This window comes from Oncorhynchus nerka, linkage group LG14 (genome assembly GCF_034236695.1).
Source record: "Oncorhynchus nerka isolate Pitt River linkage group LG14, Oner_Uvic_2.0, whole genome shotgun sequence".
Lineage (NCBI taxonomy): Eukaryota > Metazoa > Chordata > Actinopteri > Salmoniformes > Salmonidae > Oncorhynchus > Oncorhynchus nerka.
The window spans coordinates 37081071-37098820 of NC_088409.1; the positions used below are offsets into that span (position 1 = coordinate 37081071).

The 17750-nt window shown below is 42.2% G+C and overlaps 1 protein-coding gene across 1 annotated transcript; it reads left to right on the forward strand.

The window, feature by feature from the left end:
• Positions 1-12012: 12012 nt before the first annotated feature.
• Positions 12013-15007, forward strand: LOC115143544 (protein disulfide-isomerase-like). The gene is made up of 5 exons (XM_029684047.2): positions 12013-12266; positions 12570-12669; positions 13562-13705; positions 13837-13902; positions 14138-15007. The coding sequence occupies exons 2-5, from the start codon at positions 12577-12579 to the stop codon at positions 14351-14353; spliced, it is 519 nt and encodes a 172-aa protein (XP_029539907.1). The 5' UTR covers positions 12013-12266; positions 12570-12576; the 3' UTR covers positions 14354-15007.
• The last annotated feature ends 2743 nt before the right edge of the window (positions 15008-17750 follow it).

Here is a 17750-nt window from a genome sequence, read left to right on the forward strand (position 1 = left end):
GCAACCCACCAATTCTCTCAGGGTCGGTGGTGCACCCGAGTACGCCCCGCTCTCAGGGTCGGTAGTGCACCCGAGTACGCCCGGCTCTCAGGGTCGGTAGTGCACCCGAGTATGCCCGGCTCTCAGGGTCGGTAGTGCACCCGAGTACGCCCGACACTCTCAGGGTCGGTAGTGCACCCGAGTACGCCCGGCTCTCAGGGTCAGTAGTGCACCCGAGTACGCCCGGCTCTTAAACAACGAGCTGATGTGAAAGTGGAAGCGCCTTGTACAAGATGGCATAACAAAACAACAAGAATCAGTTCAGAGTACTGGACTCCCTGACCCCAGGGTCCAGAAAGGAGGAGGAGAGGGGGAGTGAAGGAAAGAGAAGTGGAGGAGGTGGTCGAGGGAAGGGGAGGAGGGGTAGGGCGTCTAAACAATTCCATATTTCGCCAGGTCACTGAGTTCCATGTCACCGAAAGCTTCCCATGGGCAGACCACTGTGATGTCTGTGCCGAGACCCTCCATGCCGGGGATGTCGTCACCGAATCTGGTGGGAGAGGAGAGAGGGAGAAGTTCCATGAGCTAAAGGGATAGTGACACAGCAGACAAGGGTTGTGGTGGTAAAGTTGAGTTCGAGAGAAAGATGTATTGAAGTGTGTTGGTACTGTATAAAAGGAGTTGCATTTGGTATGTAAGGATGGATGCTTGTTATGTTAGAAGGCGCAATTAGTTTTTCTTGTTGTAGTAGAGTTATATTTGTGTGTTCTAAGGGAGTTTCCAACTCACCCCTTCTGGCCAGGCTTGGGGGCCTTGCTCTTGAAGGTACGGGTAGTCCTCTGCTTGAATTTAGGGGGGGCCTTCTTTTCAGCAGCAGTTGCAACGTCTGCCATTTCTGTTGGTTACCGAGAGCGAGAGAGAGGAAAGAGGTAGCTGGGAAATACGTAACTGAATAACAGTAGTAAATCCCATCAAGATATCAGTCAGGAGTAGATTATCGGTTTCTTTAACTCCATCGGTTTTATCCTCAATCTGTCTTAATCCAAAGCCCTTTCCCTAATACCTAGTTATTACCAACCCCTCCCTCTCTCTGTCCCGTTGCACGCCAAGAGTGATAATCCCTCTAAAATAACCCTGAGCGGTCTATATTGATTCAATCATACCAGATTAGATCTGGCACCAAGGCCAAAATAGTACCAAAATAGTACTGTACTAACCAAGGCCAAAATAGTACCAAAGCTACTTGTTAGCGTTACAATCTGTAGTTCGGCTGAGGTCACTTCAACCAGAACATTGTGTAACTAGAAGGTTCTTCTAGACCTTCGAAACCAGTAGTAGCCTATCCCAGTCTTCCATTTCAACTGCACTCTATACAATGTATATTTCTACAGTAGAATACATTGCACACATATGCTTTTGAGAGTTCATTGTCCATGCAAGCAATACTCTGCACCCAAACATGTTTTATTCCACCACTCTTGACATGCATCCTGTACAGGTGAATGACGTTCTGTTGTCAAGTCAACAGCCAATCAACATCTCTCCTACATCACATTCCATAGCTGCTCTACATGTGTTCCTTATATAGTGTCCTGGTATTGCCTATTGGTCTACTGGTCTCCTCCTAGTGTCCTGGTATTGCCTATTGGTCTGCTGGTCTCCTCCTAGTGTCCTGGTATTGATGATTGGTCTGCTGGTCTCCTCCTAGTATCCTGGTATTGCCTATTGGTCTGCTGGTCTCCTCCTAGTGTCCTGGTATTGTCTACTGGTCTCCCCCTAGTGTCCTCCAGCACAATTCAATTCCCTGTCTATCAGTGTGTTGAACGAAAAGCTCCAGCCTCTCTATTAGACGCTGCTCTCATCCTCAAGAGTCAGTTGTGTGAGCTGTCTCAAGTCTACAGCACACAAGTCTACCACAGGAGGCTGCTGAGGGGAGGACGGCTCATAATAATGGCTGGAATGGTATCAAACACATGAGAACCATGTGTTTGATGAGTTTGATATTCCATTTATTCCGTTCCAACTATGAGCCCGTCCTCCCCAATTAAGGTGACAATTAAGGTGACACCAACCTCCTGTGAAGTCCACAAAGGTCCTTCTCCAGAGCCAGCACTAAAGCAAGTGCATTGAACGCTACCCAGTCAATGACCATCAGCAATGGAGCACAATCTCAACAAGACAACTCCATGGAAACAGTACAATATTTCCAGCGAATTCTCTGCACTTTAAAATGTTTTCTGCAATTGTCTAAGGCATTGACGTCAAATGACCCTTACAGGGCATGCAATAAAGGTAACTAATGCTCAGAGCTGAGCGTAACAGGACGCTGCAGTTTCATCCTACCTGTCTGCAGTCTGTAGTGAACAGCTCTCCGGAGTTTGGTTGATCCTACTGAGATCCTGCTGTATCTCTCTTCCTCCTCTCCGACTGTCCTCCCCTTTTATACACCTCTGACTTAATCCCCTCTGACCTTTGCACTGTCACTCGCACACTCTGTCCCAGAGGTCAGAGTTAATCTCTGCAGGTAAACTGGAGGTAAACCCAGTGGCCAATGCATGACCGTGTGTACTGTGTATCCTACTGGGTGTTTACTGGCCACCAGCCCATCCCATGCTGCTAGCTGGCCTGACATAACATCCAGAGCATATAGCGAGTCCCAAATGGCACCCTATTCCTTATATAGCGCACCACTTTTGACCAGATCCCTATGGGTAATGAAAAAGGTGCCATTTTGGATGCAGTATATATGTATATCCACTGTGGGCCACGTTCCTGGAGAGTTAAGGCCCTGTAATAGGCTTACAAATGGCACCGACCACTTTGAGTATGTACAGCAGTGTATAATGTCTTGGCATGTGTAGGCTGTTGTGTAATTGAATGGATGAACACACATTGGTAACCCTGATGTAAAGTAAGCTTCAGGTTGGTATTTATAGGGAGAGAGGGACTGTTTTAGTCGGGGTGAGAGGGTAGTGTATCAGTGGCCTGTAGTTGTTGCAAGGGCTAATTGTGTTAACTGCAGAGATACTAAGAGAAGAGCTTTTGTGGTCTTATTAAGGCCCAGTTTAACTAAGTGTTTGCAACAAAAAACGAATCTAAAACAAACGCTATGTAGGATTTACACTTGGGCTCTATTCAATCTGTCTCACTGAAGTGTTACCGATTGTGTGATAGAAATGTAAAAGTCATTTCCGATTGAGCTGACATATTCAGATTTGACTGTGAACACAGTCCCCGCTAATTTCATTCACGCTGTAATGCTGCACTGCCATGATACGGATTGAATAGAGCCATTCGTGTTTTATCATTTATTCCAACTTCATTTGACCTTTTTGTTTATTCCTCAATGTTGAATTCCCCTTTTGAAAAGAAACTGGTTCAAACGCTAAGGAAATCTGGGTGTAAATGTTTAAAATGATGGGCAAATCATACTAAGCATATGTGTTTGTGTGAGCTTTACTATGAATTGACCCACGAATTGAACCTAACCCAGCTGCCCTGTGAACATAGTCCTTGTTCTATTATGTGTTTTGGACTCTCCACCTAACCCCAAAATGACGAAAGCAGGTTTTTACCTTATTTACATAAGTATTCAGACCCTTTGCTATGAGACTCGAAATTGAGCTCGGGTGCATCCTGTTTCCATTGATCATCCTTGGGATGTTTATACAACTTGATTGGAGTCTACCTGTGATAAATTCAATTGATTGGACATGATTTGGAAAGGCACACACCTGTCTATATAAGGTCCCACAGTTGACATGCATGTCAGACCAAAAACCAAGTCATGTCCATTAGGTAGAAGGAATTATCTGTTGAGCTCCGAGGCAGGATTGATCTGGGGAAGGGGAAGGGTACCAAAAAATGTCTGGCTCATTGAAGGTCCCCAAGACCAAGTGGCTTCCATCATTCTTAAATGGAAGAAGTTTGGAACCACCAATACTTTTTCTAGCGCTGGCCACCTGGCCAAACTGAGAAATTGGGGGAGAAAGGCCTTGGTCAGGGAGGTGACCAAGAACCCGATGGTCACTCTGACAAAGCTCCAGAATTCTCTGTGGAGATGGAAGAACCTTTCCGAAGGACAACCATCTCTGCAGCACTCCACCAATCAGGCCTTTATGGTAGTGGCCAGTGGCTTGGATTTTGCCAAAAGGCCCCTAAAGGACTCTCAGGCCACGAGAAACAAGATTCTCTGGTCCGATGAAACCAAGATTGAACCCTTTGGCCTGAATGCCAAGCATCACGTCTGGAGGAAAGCTGGCACCATCCCTACCGTGAAGCATGGTGGTGGAAGCATCATGCTGTGGGGGTGTTTTTCAGCAGCAGGGACTGGGAGACTAGTCAGGATCAAGGGAAAGATGAATGGAGCAAAGTACAGAGAGATCCTTGATGAAAACCTGATCCAGAGCACTCAGGACCTCTGACTGGGGCAAAGGTTCACCTTCCAACAGGACAACGACCTCAAGAACACAGCCAAGACAACACAGGAGTGGCTTCAGGACAAGTCTCTGAATGTCCTTGAGTGGCCCAGCCAGAGCCCTGACTTGAACCTGATGGAACATCTCTGGAGAGACCTGTAAATGGCTGTGCAGCGACACTCCCCATCCAACCTGACAGATATTACAGATGTGCCAAGCTTGTAGCATCATACCCAAGAAGACTTGAGGCTGTATTTTCTGCTGAAGGTGCTTCCACAAAGTCCTGAATAAAGGGTCTGAATACTTATGAAATGTGATATTTTGTTTGTTATTATTGGATATTGTTTGTAGATTGATAAAAAACAACAATTGAATCAATTTTAGAATAAGGCTGTAACGTAACAAAATATGGAAAAAGTTAAGGGGTCTGAATACTTTCCAAATGCACTGTATATGTGTTAGACAACCAACTTTGTGGTCAGTTTGTTTATGGTCTTTACTTGTTCTTGCCATCGTTGTTGTAATGCAATGTAACAAAACAGATACATTCTCAGCAACCTGCCCATAGCAACTCAATGGAATTTATTAATTGAAGGGTGTCTTCAAATGTCTTATATAATATTGTCTGCACAATCTCCATATAGACTGACGCCTTTGTTGTGGAAATCAATGACTCCCTGGTTCTCGGGACTAGCTTTACAGATGTAGGATCTTAATTAGAACTTTCCTGCAATGTAGGAATAAATACAAAAGAATCCACTGACATTTCAGACTTGATTTTCCCTTTTGAAAATTCCATCAACCCATACAAAAATGTCCATAAATTATAATTCACATAATAATTCACATTTCCTGTTGCTGCAGGATTGTTTTCCTGCTGTAGCAAGCTGGCTCAAATTAAGGTCCTACATCTGTAATGAACACCAGGGGAGACAGAGAGCTGGTTTCAAGCGCGCGGCGCAGCAGGTGTTTATTGCAAAGGTCCACAGGAGGAGGCAGGTAGCTGGGTCCAGGGGCAGGCAGAAGGTCATACACAGGGGGTCCAAAAGGCAACAGTACAGGCAGGGAAAAGGCTTGTAATGTAGTCCGGGAGATCAGGCAATAGGTAGATAACAGGGAATAGGCAAAAATCAAAGGCAACAGTGCTCAAAAGACATGTGTCACAAAACCAACAATACCTCACAGTGATGGGGTGCAAAGAACTGAACTAAATAGTGTGTGATAATGACATACAGTTGTGTGAACAGGTGATTAGAATTCAGGTGATTGGGAACTAGAGAGTGAGCTGCATTCAGGGGATCTAGGTGTTTGAGAGTGTGAGCCGGAAAGTGGTCTGGAAAGTAAGCTGTGTTCAGGGGATCTACGTGTTTGAGGGTGTGAGTTGGAAGCAGACTTTACAACTTCAAGTTTTAATATTACATGCACAAGTACATTGAAATGTCTTTCTTGCAAACTCAAAGCCCAACAATGCAATAATTAATAACAATGTATTACAAAAAAATAATAGTAATAAAAAATATGAAAAACACTAAGTAAAAACTCCATCACTCCCCTTCTTGGTCAAATAGTCCTTACACAGCCTGGAGGTGTGTTGGGCCATTGTCCTGTTGAAAAACAAATGATAGTTCCACTAAGCCCAAACCAGATGGGATGGCATCGCTGCCGAATGCAGTGGTAGCCATGCTGGTTAAGTCTGCCTTGAATTCTAAATACATCACAGACAGTGTCACCAGCGTAGCACGCCCACACCATCACACCTCCTCCTCCATGCTTCATGGTGGGAACCACACATACGGAAATCATCTGTTCACCTACACTTCATCTCACAAAGACGCAGCGGTTGGAACCAAAAATCGCAAATTTGGACTCATCAGACCAAAGGACAGATTTCCACCAGTCTAATGTCCATTGCTCGTGTTTCTTGGCCCAAGCAAGTCTCTTCTTATTATTGATGTCCTTTAGTAGTGGTTTCTTTGCAGCAGTTCGACCATGAAGGCCTGATTCACACAGTCTCCTCTGAACAATTGATATTGAGATGTGTCTGTTACTTGAACTCTGTGAAGCATTTATTTGGGCTGGGAACTCTAATGAACTTATTCTCTGCAGCAGAGGTAACTCTGGGTCTTCCTTTCCTGTGGCTGTCCTCATGAGAGCCAGTTTCATCATTGCGCTTGATGGTTTTTGCGACTGCACTTGAAGAAACTTTCAGTTCTTGAAATGTTCCGCATTGACTGACCTTCATATCTTAAAGTAATGATGGATTGTCTTTCTCTTCACTTATTTGAGCTGTTCATAATATGGACTTGGTCTTTTACCAAATAGGGCTATCTTATCTATACCACCCCTACCTTATCACAACACAACTGATTGGCTCAAACGCATTAGGAAGGAAATAAATTCCACATATGAACTTTTAACAAGGCACACCTGTTAATTGAAATGTATTCCATGTGACTACCTCATGAAGCTAGTTGAGAGAATGCCAAGAGTGTGCAAAGCTGCCATCAAGGCAAAGGGTGGCCATTTTGAAGAAACTCAATTATAAAATATAAATATAACACTTGTTTGGTTACTACATGATTCCATATTTGCTATTTCATAGTTTTGATGTCTTCACTATTATTCTACAATGTAGAACATAGTACAAATAAAGAAAACACTTTAGTGAGTAGGTGTGTCCAAACTTTTAACTGGTACTGTATATACAGCAAATATTTAGAACTCAATTCCAATACCATATTTACAAATGCAGGGATACAGGAGTGATGGAGGTAGATATGTATAGGGGTAAGGTGACTAGGCAACAGGATATGAGATCAACAGAGTAGCAGCAGCTTGTATGTGAGTGGGTGTGCTAGTGTGTAGAGACAGTATAAATGTATGAGCATATTATGTGTGAGTGAACAAATGATGGAGTGAGTGTTTGTGTGTGTGTTGGAGTGACAGTGTGTGCGAGTGTGTAGGGCCCTGAGAGTGTGCATAGAGACAGTGCAAATACTGAAATAAAAGGTTAATAAAGACACAAGGTCAACTCTGTCAAGGTAAACATCTGTACCACATGGGCGTGGAGTGAATCTGCCAACACCAATGGTGTTCAGTACAGAAGTCCCCCAGCACTAGTGGGTTAAATGTTATATAACTTCTGTTTAGGCAGAACATTTAGACAGATTTAACTCTTGCCCTAACCTGGATTAATTCCCTGCTCCTCCCTCCTTCGTAATCCTGAGCCAAGATTGGCTGCCTCCATTTGATATCCCCCTTTCCTTTGTCTTTCTTCTGGTAGGCTCTGCTTGAGTCCCAAATGGCACCCTATTCCCTACGTAGTGCCTTCCCTTTGAATAGAACCCGGTGGTCTGATAAAAAGTACTGCATTATGTAGGGAATAGGGTAGCATTTGGGATGTAAATTTGTCTTCGCCTGTTAATAACTCAGAAGACGGTGAGGCTTTGTAATCTACAGATCAGCTTTTACCTCAAACAAACTGTGATGACTTCAGAGACAACACCAGGGAACCGCAGTAATGACAGTAAATTGAGTTTAAAAAGCTATTTATACAAGTTACTGAGTGTAAAGTGAAAGCTGATTCATGGTGACTGAGTTTGAATTTATAAACACCTGTAATCTGAGAAAGAGATGATGACTGGACAGATAGATGGGTGGGTGATGAAAGAGGCACACGTGAGAGCATTAATATGGCTTTATCACTGATACTCTGAGAGAGTTAATACTACACACAGGCTCGGGTGTTCAGTCCCAAGGTAGGTTAAGGATCTCAACAGGCAGAGATGAATCCAGATGATGATGATGGGTAAACACACCTGACAACAGCCAGGTATAACGTGAGATGATGGTGATGGCACATCCTTCTCTCTTTCTCTCTCAGACAAGAAAATCAGAAGATGCACGAATTTGAACATTAATTTGTCTCTGTCTTCCCTCCACTCCAACTCTCTCGTTTTCCTCTTTTCATTCCAAATGTTTTTGGCAGTATTTCAGTGTTAAGATTTTACAACATGTTTTAAAACACCCGGGCCAGTTTACAGCAAAGGCCTTACATGTAATTAGTCTCTTTAACAAAGCATTTGTTTCCAAAAGCTAGAGATTTACTCTGGGACTGTAGTGGAAGGAAACCTTTTGATTCACTAGACTGTGAAATACCATCAGAGGCAAAAGGAGGAGTGAAAAAGTGGGAATAAGAGACGAGGAGATCAGCCAAGTGGAGTAGAGTATGTCAGAAACATGTAACAATGAGTGTGTTAAGTCTGAGCAAAACGTTGATGAATTGGAGTTCGAGGTCACAACAGTTGGTTGAAGGATATCATGCACCTATGGATATATAGATACATAACATATAGATACTGTGCATACATATGAGATCATGCAGCTATGGATACATAGATACATATAGATACTGTGCATACATATGAGATCATGCAGCTATGGATACATAGATACATATAGATACTGTGCATACATATGAGATCATGCAGCTATGGATACATAGATACTGTGCATACATATGAGATCATGCAGCTATGGATACATAGATACTGTGCATACATATGAGATCATGCAGCTATGGATACATAGATACATATAGATACTGTGCATACATATGAGATCATGCAGCTATGGATACATAGATACATATAGATACTGTGCATACATATGAGATCATGCAGCTATGGATACATAGATACATATAGATACTGTGCATACATATGAAATCATGCAGCTATGGATACATAGATACTGTGCATACATATGAGATCATGCAGCTATGATACATATAGATACTGTACATACATATGAGCTCATACAGAGATATGCCAAAGAGAGTGGTGACCGTCTGAGTGGAGTAGAGACACAACATACGTTTTGAGGCTCTCATGAGTTTAGCTCTTAAGAAGCCTTACTGTCTCTAATACTCTGTTAATAATATACACAATAATATACACGTACAGGCCAACATACAGTAAATTCACATGTATTTATTTTTTAATTTAACTAGGCAAGTCAGTTAAGAACAAATTCGTATTTACAATGACGGCCTACACCGGCCAAACCCTAACCCGGACAACGGTGGGCCAATTGTACACCACCCTATGGGACAGCCAGTTGTGATACAGCCTGGAGTCGAACCAGGGTCTGTAGTGACGCCTCTAGCACTGAGATGCAGTGCCTTAGACCGCTGCGCCACTCGGGAGCCCCATGCGTACATTGCAGACATTGAGGTGGTTAGAAAGAGACAAAAGGTAAATGTAAACTTAGAACACTGCAATCTATGCTCTCATGAGGTTTTTATTGGCCACGTTTCAGCCCTTCTTCACCAGGTTAGTTCTTATCTGATATTAAACACTTGTTCAGAAACATGGGATATGTGTATGTAACTTTCTCCAATATTGATTGGAGAGAGGATGAAACAAAAAAGTGCCTGCTTGAGACCCGATATGAGATATAACTAGAGCATGTTGAGGGATCTTTTAAATTCACACGTTCACATCGCCAAAGGGAGCTAAGACAAGATTGACACATATCACGATACTTGACGTCATCACCCTTCATCATTCAGTTGACATTGCAAGGTATTGCGCAACCAACAGATTATACCTACATGTTTACTATACTGGAGTGTAGATACAGGAAGTTACAGTATGTAAGAGGGACATGAAGCACTTGGAATGTGGCAAGCAACACGCTACAGTCGTGGATAATATGAAATGAACTCCCATTTTTATTTTCAGGAACAACAATGACCATAGAGACACCTTACCATAGAGACTTGATGTTGAGTTTGTTTTTCTTTTTGTTTAACACTTTTTTGGTTACTACATGATTCCATAAGTGTTATTTCATAGTTTTGATGCCTTCGCTATTATTCTACAATGTACAAAATAGTAAAATAAAAAATAAAAAAAGTCCTTGAATGAGTAGGTGTTATCTAAACTTTTGACTGGTACGCTATATGTAGATATATTTGTTTTTCCATTTTTTTTTAGAGTACATGTTAATTATACAGTTACATTTTTTTACAATATTATAAACAAGTAAAAATATGATAAAATCATATCTAGTTGTGAGAACTCTACAGGGTCACTTAGGTTATTGCTGATAGGGATGTCCCACAACTCATCACTAGGGAGGATTGGTCCTTGCTATTCGGGATCTTCCGTATATCCCTACCACACTGAAGTTGACATAAAAAATGGTTAAGGCTATGGTTATGGTTAAGGGAAGTTGCGGTTAAGGTTAGGGTTTAGGGTAGGGATGTCCCAGGGACCCTGGGTTACGCTAACCAAGGAGGATTCCCTTTAGATTGAGGACAGTCCACACCTGGCAAATTGCCCTCGCTATGACAAGTCTTAAGCTGGTTAAAAGCTGTTTATGAAACATCTAGCAGGACTGTGACACAGGTGACTCTGGTATTAGAGGACAATCTTTTCAAATGTGGGAACTGCTTTCATTTTAATGGAATAATCTCCTCAAAAAACGAAATGTTGGTATTCTTTTAATTAGTCCCAAAAGACTTTGAATGTCAGCGATCAAATTTTCAAGACATAGGACTTTCAAAAAGATAATTGTAACTTGCCACATCATCATGAGGATGTGTTATGCAAGTTAGTTCAACAGTGGACTAATGTGAAAAATACCAAAAGATCATTTTTGAACGGAGTATCCTTTAAGCCGCTTGTTTGTTCATTTTAAATGGCACATAGTGTACTGTACTTTGGGTAGTTTGTGTACTCAGACTCTATAATATAGAAAATATATACACCTTAAACAAATACTTTTCAGCACACATTTCCTCTTGGAATCCTCAAATTGCTTTTAATTGAAACTTTATTTTAAATAAATAAATCATACTACATATTCAACAATCTAAAATACTTCTCCTGCTTCGTTAATACATCTTCCAAAGATAAACATGTTACATAAAGGTTTGGTTTGTTGCGTGTCCGTTGGACACTAAAATAGCTGGTTGGCTTATTCTCTAGGGTCAGTCAGACCAAACAGCTGCCTGTTGCGTGCCACCACTATGGCCAGACCAGTGTCATCGGTAGGTATAAACACCCTGCTGATTCAGAGTGCAGTGTGGTCAAGTCACCACAGGAGGGAGGGCCACATCCAACCCTGCATTAGATTGAACGGCATGCACGCATGCATACAAATCAAATTCCTATAAAGTGGCATTGCTCTGTCAGAAAAGTAATGCTGTCATTTAGGTGAACAGCAGGACATTACAGAATGAGTAGGGAAAAGGATAAAGAAAATATATGCCCACTTCAAGTTGACTAGACCATTTAGATACTACAGATATTTATGTACCGAACAATCAGGATTAAACTAGAGATATACATCCTTGTTCAGTGAAGTGTCTGTATAGGCTGAAAATATGTGTCAGATTTGACTGCTTGGGATTTTTTCATATTGAGATTCTGAAGAAAAAAAACAAAAACATTTTGCATATGTATCCTCAGGTTAGGAGGTACATCCTTAGTCATACGCGTGTGTATGCCCGCCCGCCCGCCCGCCCACCCAGCCACACTCATGAACTGACACGGTGACACGTAGTCCAACACTCGCTGAACTTAACCTACCAATAACACCTGTCAGGTTCTCATACAGGCACCAATCAGCAGCACGAGGAAACGGCCATGTGGCAGACCCTGAGGTACAGAGGGACGGAAGGAGGGACACGACGGACACATGGACAGACGGACACAGACCTAAAACTCAACCGCCCGGCATAGAATCAAAAACGGACAAACTTCTCTGAGGCACTTCATTGTCTACAGCCTGCCGATAAAGTTATGGCACCGCTGCTCTCTCTGATTCTCTCCCTCCTGGCCGCCTCAGTCATAGCTGAAGGTGAGAATCTCTTTGCTTTTGGTCACGTACATGTTTTTAGATTTCCTAGATGTCTATCTTTTTAGTCTTTATTTCCTGTTTTCTTTTCTTTAAAGTCCTTCCTGAATGGTGTGATATTCTCTTCTATCTTTTTGACGTCTATGTTACGATATGCACACCAGTATACCCCTTAGAATATATATGCCCAATACATTGCTTCATTCTAAATGGTATGCTGAAATTGACATTGGGATTGAGCCTATGACTGGTTTCCTGAGAGCCATTCTACAGATTGATGGATTTTTCCTCTCCGTGTTTCTAAAGAGATGGAATGGTGGACAGCGCCCTCCCAACCCTGAGTGATGTCACTGCAGCCGAGGCCTTCATCGAAGCCTCTGAGGTGGACGTCATCGGGTTCTTTGAGGTCAGACAGGAAACAAGCGTGGGAAGGGCAGGATGGGAGGGGAATGTAACGCAGATTTTTAGCATCGTTGGCTAGACGCTACACCACTAACGTGCGGCCGGATGGGGCCAGCCAGATATAAACCATAACTCAGATTTGAGACGAGAAAAAAAAAACATGCATTCCTTCCTGTGCACTGTTGACTGTTCGTAGCTACAGTCCCAGCTGCTGTCAGGTTTGGTGAGAAACTAATTCCTGTGGCTGGCCACACGCTTGGCACATGAAGTGACTAGCTGGCGCTGCCTTGAGGATAGTAGGCGGCCGTCCCAGAGTGTCAAGTGGCGGCCCGAGCCCTTTGGCCAAACTCGGGGGACGATCGCTGTCATGCGGGGGACGATGGCTGGCTGGCGGACGGCAGGCTGCTGGACAAGAAAATGAGGATGCATCTGAGGAATTGGCACAGAGGAGGTCGCTGTAAACAAGTGTAAACAGAGCGTGGGTGAAGGGTGGAGAGAAGGGTGGAGAGAAGGAGTGGTGCAGAGAGAAAGGAGTGGAGGAGAGAGAGAGAGAGAAAGGAGTGGAGGAGAGAGAGAGAGAGAGAAAGGAGTGGAGGAGAGAGAGAGAGAGAGAGAGAGTAAATGGTGGACTGCCACGTACCTGCTGGGGACCAAAATATTATTTCAAGACATTCTTTGAGGATGATTGTATGACAAATACAAGGGACCTAAATATTATTCACTGAAATTCACATGGGCTAAGTGGCAATTTGAATCTCAAAAACAGACTTCAATAGTATATCACTGTAGTGAGTGTTAATAGACTCAAACATTCTTTCTCCCTCTCTGTTTGCCCCCTCTCTCTGCCCCCCCCCCCCCTCTCTCTCTCTCGTAATCTCTTTCCCTCTTTCTATCAGACTCCCTCAGATGAGACTTTTGGCTACAAGGAGTTTGTGGAGGCAGCTAAGTATGTGAAGCATATCCCTGTGGCTCTGTGCAGCGATAAGGAGGCATGGGCCAAACTCAGCATTGCGTCTGACACTGTCGCCATCTTCAGAAAAGTAAACTACTACACCACACCTTTCACTTTGTCCATCAGAAATCACCTGCTTGACTCCCGTTACAACTACTTCGACAACAAATTTACAAGAAAATATCAACTGAAAAATGTGATTTATGTGTGTGTGTTCAGGCAGATAACCACCAAGACAAGATCACCATGAACGAGCTTCGCTACATCACCGAGTACAACCAAGTTGTAGTCACTGACCACAGCACTGTTCATCTACACCTTACACACTACTCTATACAACAGCACCTATTAACAGTTATACCAGCCTTGTTATGATTACATCTTGCCAGCACATCTTTGTATTATTAGCCTTTCATGTTCAGTCATATAACCAGACCACACCTACAGACAGTTAATGTACTGGCACATGCCTATTTTGATATCTATTTCCTATAGCTCTCTCACTCTCCTCTCCTCTCAGACAGCAGTGGGTCTGTTCCAGTCTGAGGTGAAGGGGCACCTCCTGCTCTTCATCATCAGGGGGAGTGGTGACTATAAAGTACTCAAGGACCGACTAGGAGCTCTGGCCCCAGAATTTGTTGGGAAGGTGAGAGCAGGCAAGCAGCAACTGGACCTGAAAAGAGAGACTCAACAAAACCTCTGTTATATCGGCCATTTGATTCAAATCTTGAGATAATGTCCCTAATCCCCTATTTGGAATTGGCTCTTTTGAATCAACTATTTCATTCAATCTTGAATTTAATTTGCAAATTGGTTCAATGGAGTCCGATGTTTTGAGTCCCAGAATCTCAATGTACTGTATATTATATATAGTGCACTACTTTTGACAATGGTCTCGTCCAATAAAATGCGTGGGCATTTATGACGGAGACTCAGATATGAAGTGGCTCATGCCCGAGGGAGAGATCTCCACCGAGCGTGTGCGGGAATTCTGCCAGTCATTCATACAAGGCGATCTCAAGGTCAGAGGTCAAAACAGACTTTAGTTAAAATAGTATTGGTTCTCTTTCAAATGCCTTTGAAGGTTGATTGAGCCTGCCTGGATTGCCAGGGTTTGCACTTTTTGGACTATTTTATTGGTTCCATTCTGACAGGCAAGCTCAATTAAGAGCAGGTAAATAAGTATTGGAAAGAAAACTAATACTATTTGAACCCATATCTATGGCGCAGTATACGTTTCAGTGTCTTTGATAATATGTAGAAAGCAGCAATAAATTATACTGAGTGGCCTCCATTTAATGTATCTATATTGCTTCTCAAAATCTTTTTAGGAGGTGAAGCAGGCAGGAGAACCTCATCCTAAAACTGAGTTGTAAAATAAACAAATAAATGAATGTAAATAATTAGCTTTGTGACAATTATTGTGTCTGTTTTGGAGTCCGGATTGTTTTCTGCCTGAATCTTGTGTAGGCTGTGTGTGTGCTCTGGTGGTGTGTCTTTATGAGAGGGAAAGTCTGCCATCTGTGAGTTGACCACAGCTCAGTGGCTACTCACCACTGAGATTTTAGCCTAGTTTGTCAGCGTTGGCACTGATCTGATGGTTACAATCACAACAAACTGACCTCAGTAGACTAATAGGGCCTGGAGGGTCTAACAGAGAAAGAAGAATTGGAATTTGTCTTCAGAAAAAATAACAGTTGAGGATTTCAAATGCAATCGCAAAGAAACAATACAATGCAAAATATTACAATACATTTTGTGTATTTTCATGCAAATGCTATATTTAAGTGCGGACCTGTGTTCAAATACATGTACAGTATATTTGAGTGTCTGGTATATAAAAAACGTTTTCAAATACACAACCCAAAACAATAACTTTTATTTCCGTATTTGAATGGTTATTTGTAAAAACCAAATAGTCTGCCAAATTGTATTATTTGACAGTATTTTCAAATTCTTATGTAAATTCATGAGAGTGTATTTGAGTTTTTCAAAAGATTTAAGTGTATTTCCAAGTACATACAAAAATTAAACTACTTATCCTTTCAAATAAAAGATCAGAATACTTACTTCGAATGTATGAGCAATTAATTGAACTATTAAAAAATATGTGAACCGTTTGGAATAACCTGGGTGTCTGCATAAATTGGTCATACAATTTGATCTGATCTTCATCTAAGTCACAACAACAGACAAAGTCTGTTTAAACTAACAACGCAAAAAAATCTACGTTTTCATGTCTTTATTGAACTCACCATGTAAACATTCACAGTGCAGGGTGGGAAAAGTATGTGAAACTTTGGATTTAATAACTGGTTTACCCTCCTTTGGCAGCAATAAACTCAACCAAACGTTTTCTGTAGTTGCGGATCAGACCTGCACAGCGGTCAGGAGGAATTTTGGACCATTAATCTTTACGTTTCAGTTCAGCAATATTCATAGGATGTCTGGTGTGAACCGCTCTCGAGATCATGCCACATAATCTAAATCGGGTTGAGGTCAGGACTCTGACTGGGCCACTCCAGAAGGCCTGTTTTCTTCTGTTGAAGCCATTCTGTTGTTGATTTACTTGTGTTTTCGGTCATTGTCCTGTTGCGTCGCCCAACTTCTGTTGAGCTTCAATTGGAGGACAGACAGCCTAACATTCTTCTGCAAAATGTCTTGATAACCTTGGGAATTAATTTTTCTGTCAATGATAGCCAGTTGTCCAGGCCCTGAGGCAGCAAAACAGGGCCAAACCATGATGCTCCCTCCACCATACTTTGCAGTTGGGATGAGGTTTGATGTTGGTGTGCTGTGCCTTTTTTTCTCCACACATAGTGTTGTGTGTTCCTTCCAAACAAATCGACTTTGGTTTGAATCCTGACTCCAATGAGCTTTTGGAAAAGTCAACAGCCTAGGGGTTCAAATACTTTTTTCAACCTACACTGTGAATGTTTAAATGACGTATTTAATATAGACATGTAAAATACAATAATTTGTGTGTTATTGGTTTAAGCACACTGTGTTTGTCTATTGATGTGACTAAGATGAAGATCAGATAACATTTTATGACTAATTTACGCAGGAATTGAGGTAATTCCGAAGGGTTCACATACTTTTTCTTGCCACTGTAGTATTTGAACCCAGATCTGATTAAGTTGCATACAGTTGAAGTCGGAAGTTTACATACACCTTAGCCAAATAAGTAAAAAATAAGTAAAAAATCCCTGTTTCAGGTCAGTTAGGATCACCACTTTATTTTAAGAATGTGAAATGTCAGAATAATAGTAGAGAAAATGATTTATTTCAGCTTTTATTTCTTTCATCACATTCCCAGTGGGTCAGAAGTTTACATACACTCAATTAGTATTTGGTAACATTGCCTTTAAATTGTTTAACTTGGGTCAATTGTTTCAGGTAGCCTTCCACAAGCTTCCCACAATAAGTTGGGTGAATTTTGGCCAATTCCTCCTGACAGAGCTGGTGTAACTGATTCAGGTTGTTTAGGCCTCCTTGCTTGCGCGTGCTTCTTCAGTTCTGCCCACAAATCTTCTATAGGATTGAGGTCAGGGCTTTGTGATGGCCACTCCAATACCTTGTCTTTGTTGTCCTTAAGCCATTTTGCCACAACTTTGGAAGTATACTTGGGGTCATTGTCCATTTGGAAGACCCATTTGCGACCAAGCTTTAACTTCCTGACTGATGTCTTGAGATGTTGCTTCAATATATCCACATAATTTTTCTTCCTCATCATGCCATCTATTTTGTGAAGTGCACCAGTCCCTCATGCAGCAAAGCACCCCTACAACATGATGCTGCTGCCACCACCGTGCTTCATGGTTGGGATGGTGTTCTTCGGCTTGCAAGCCTCCCCCTTTTTACTCTAAACATGACGATGGTCATTATGGCCAAACAGTTCTATTTTTGTTTCATCAGACCAGAGGACATTTCTCCAAAAAGTACGATCTTTGTCCCCATGTGCAGTTGCAAACCGTAGTCTGTCTTTTTTAATGGCAGTTTTGGAGCAGTGGCTTCTTCCTTGCTGAGCGGCCTTTCAGGTCATGCCGATATAGGACCCGTTTTACTGTGGATATATAGATATATATCTATATATATAGATACTTTTGTACCCATTTCCTCCAGCATCTTCA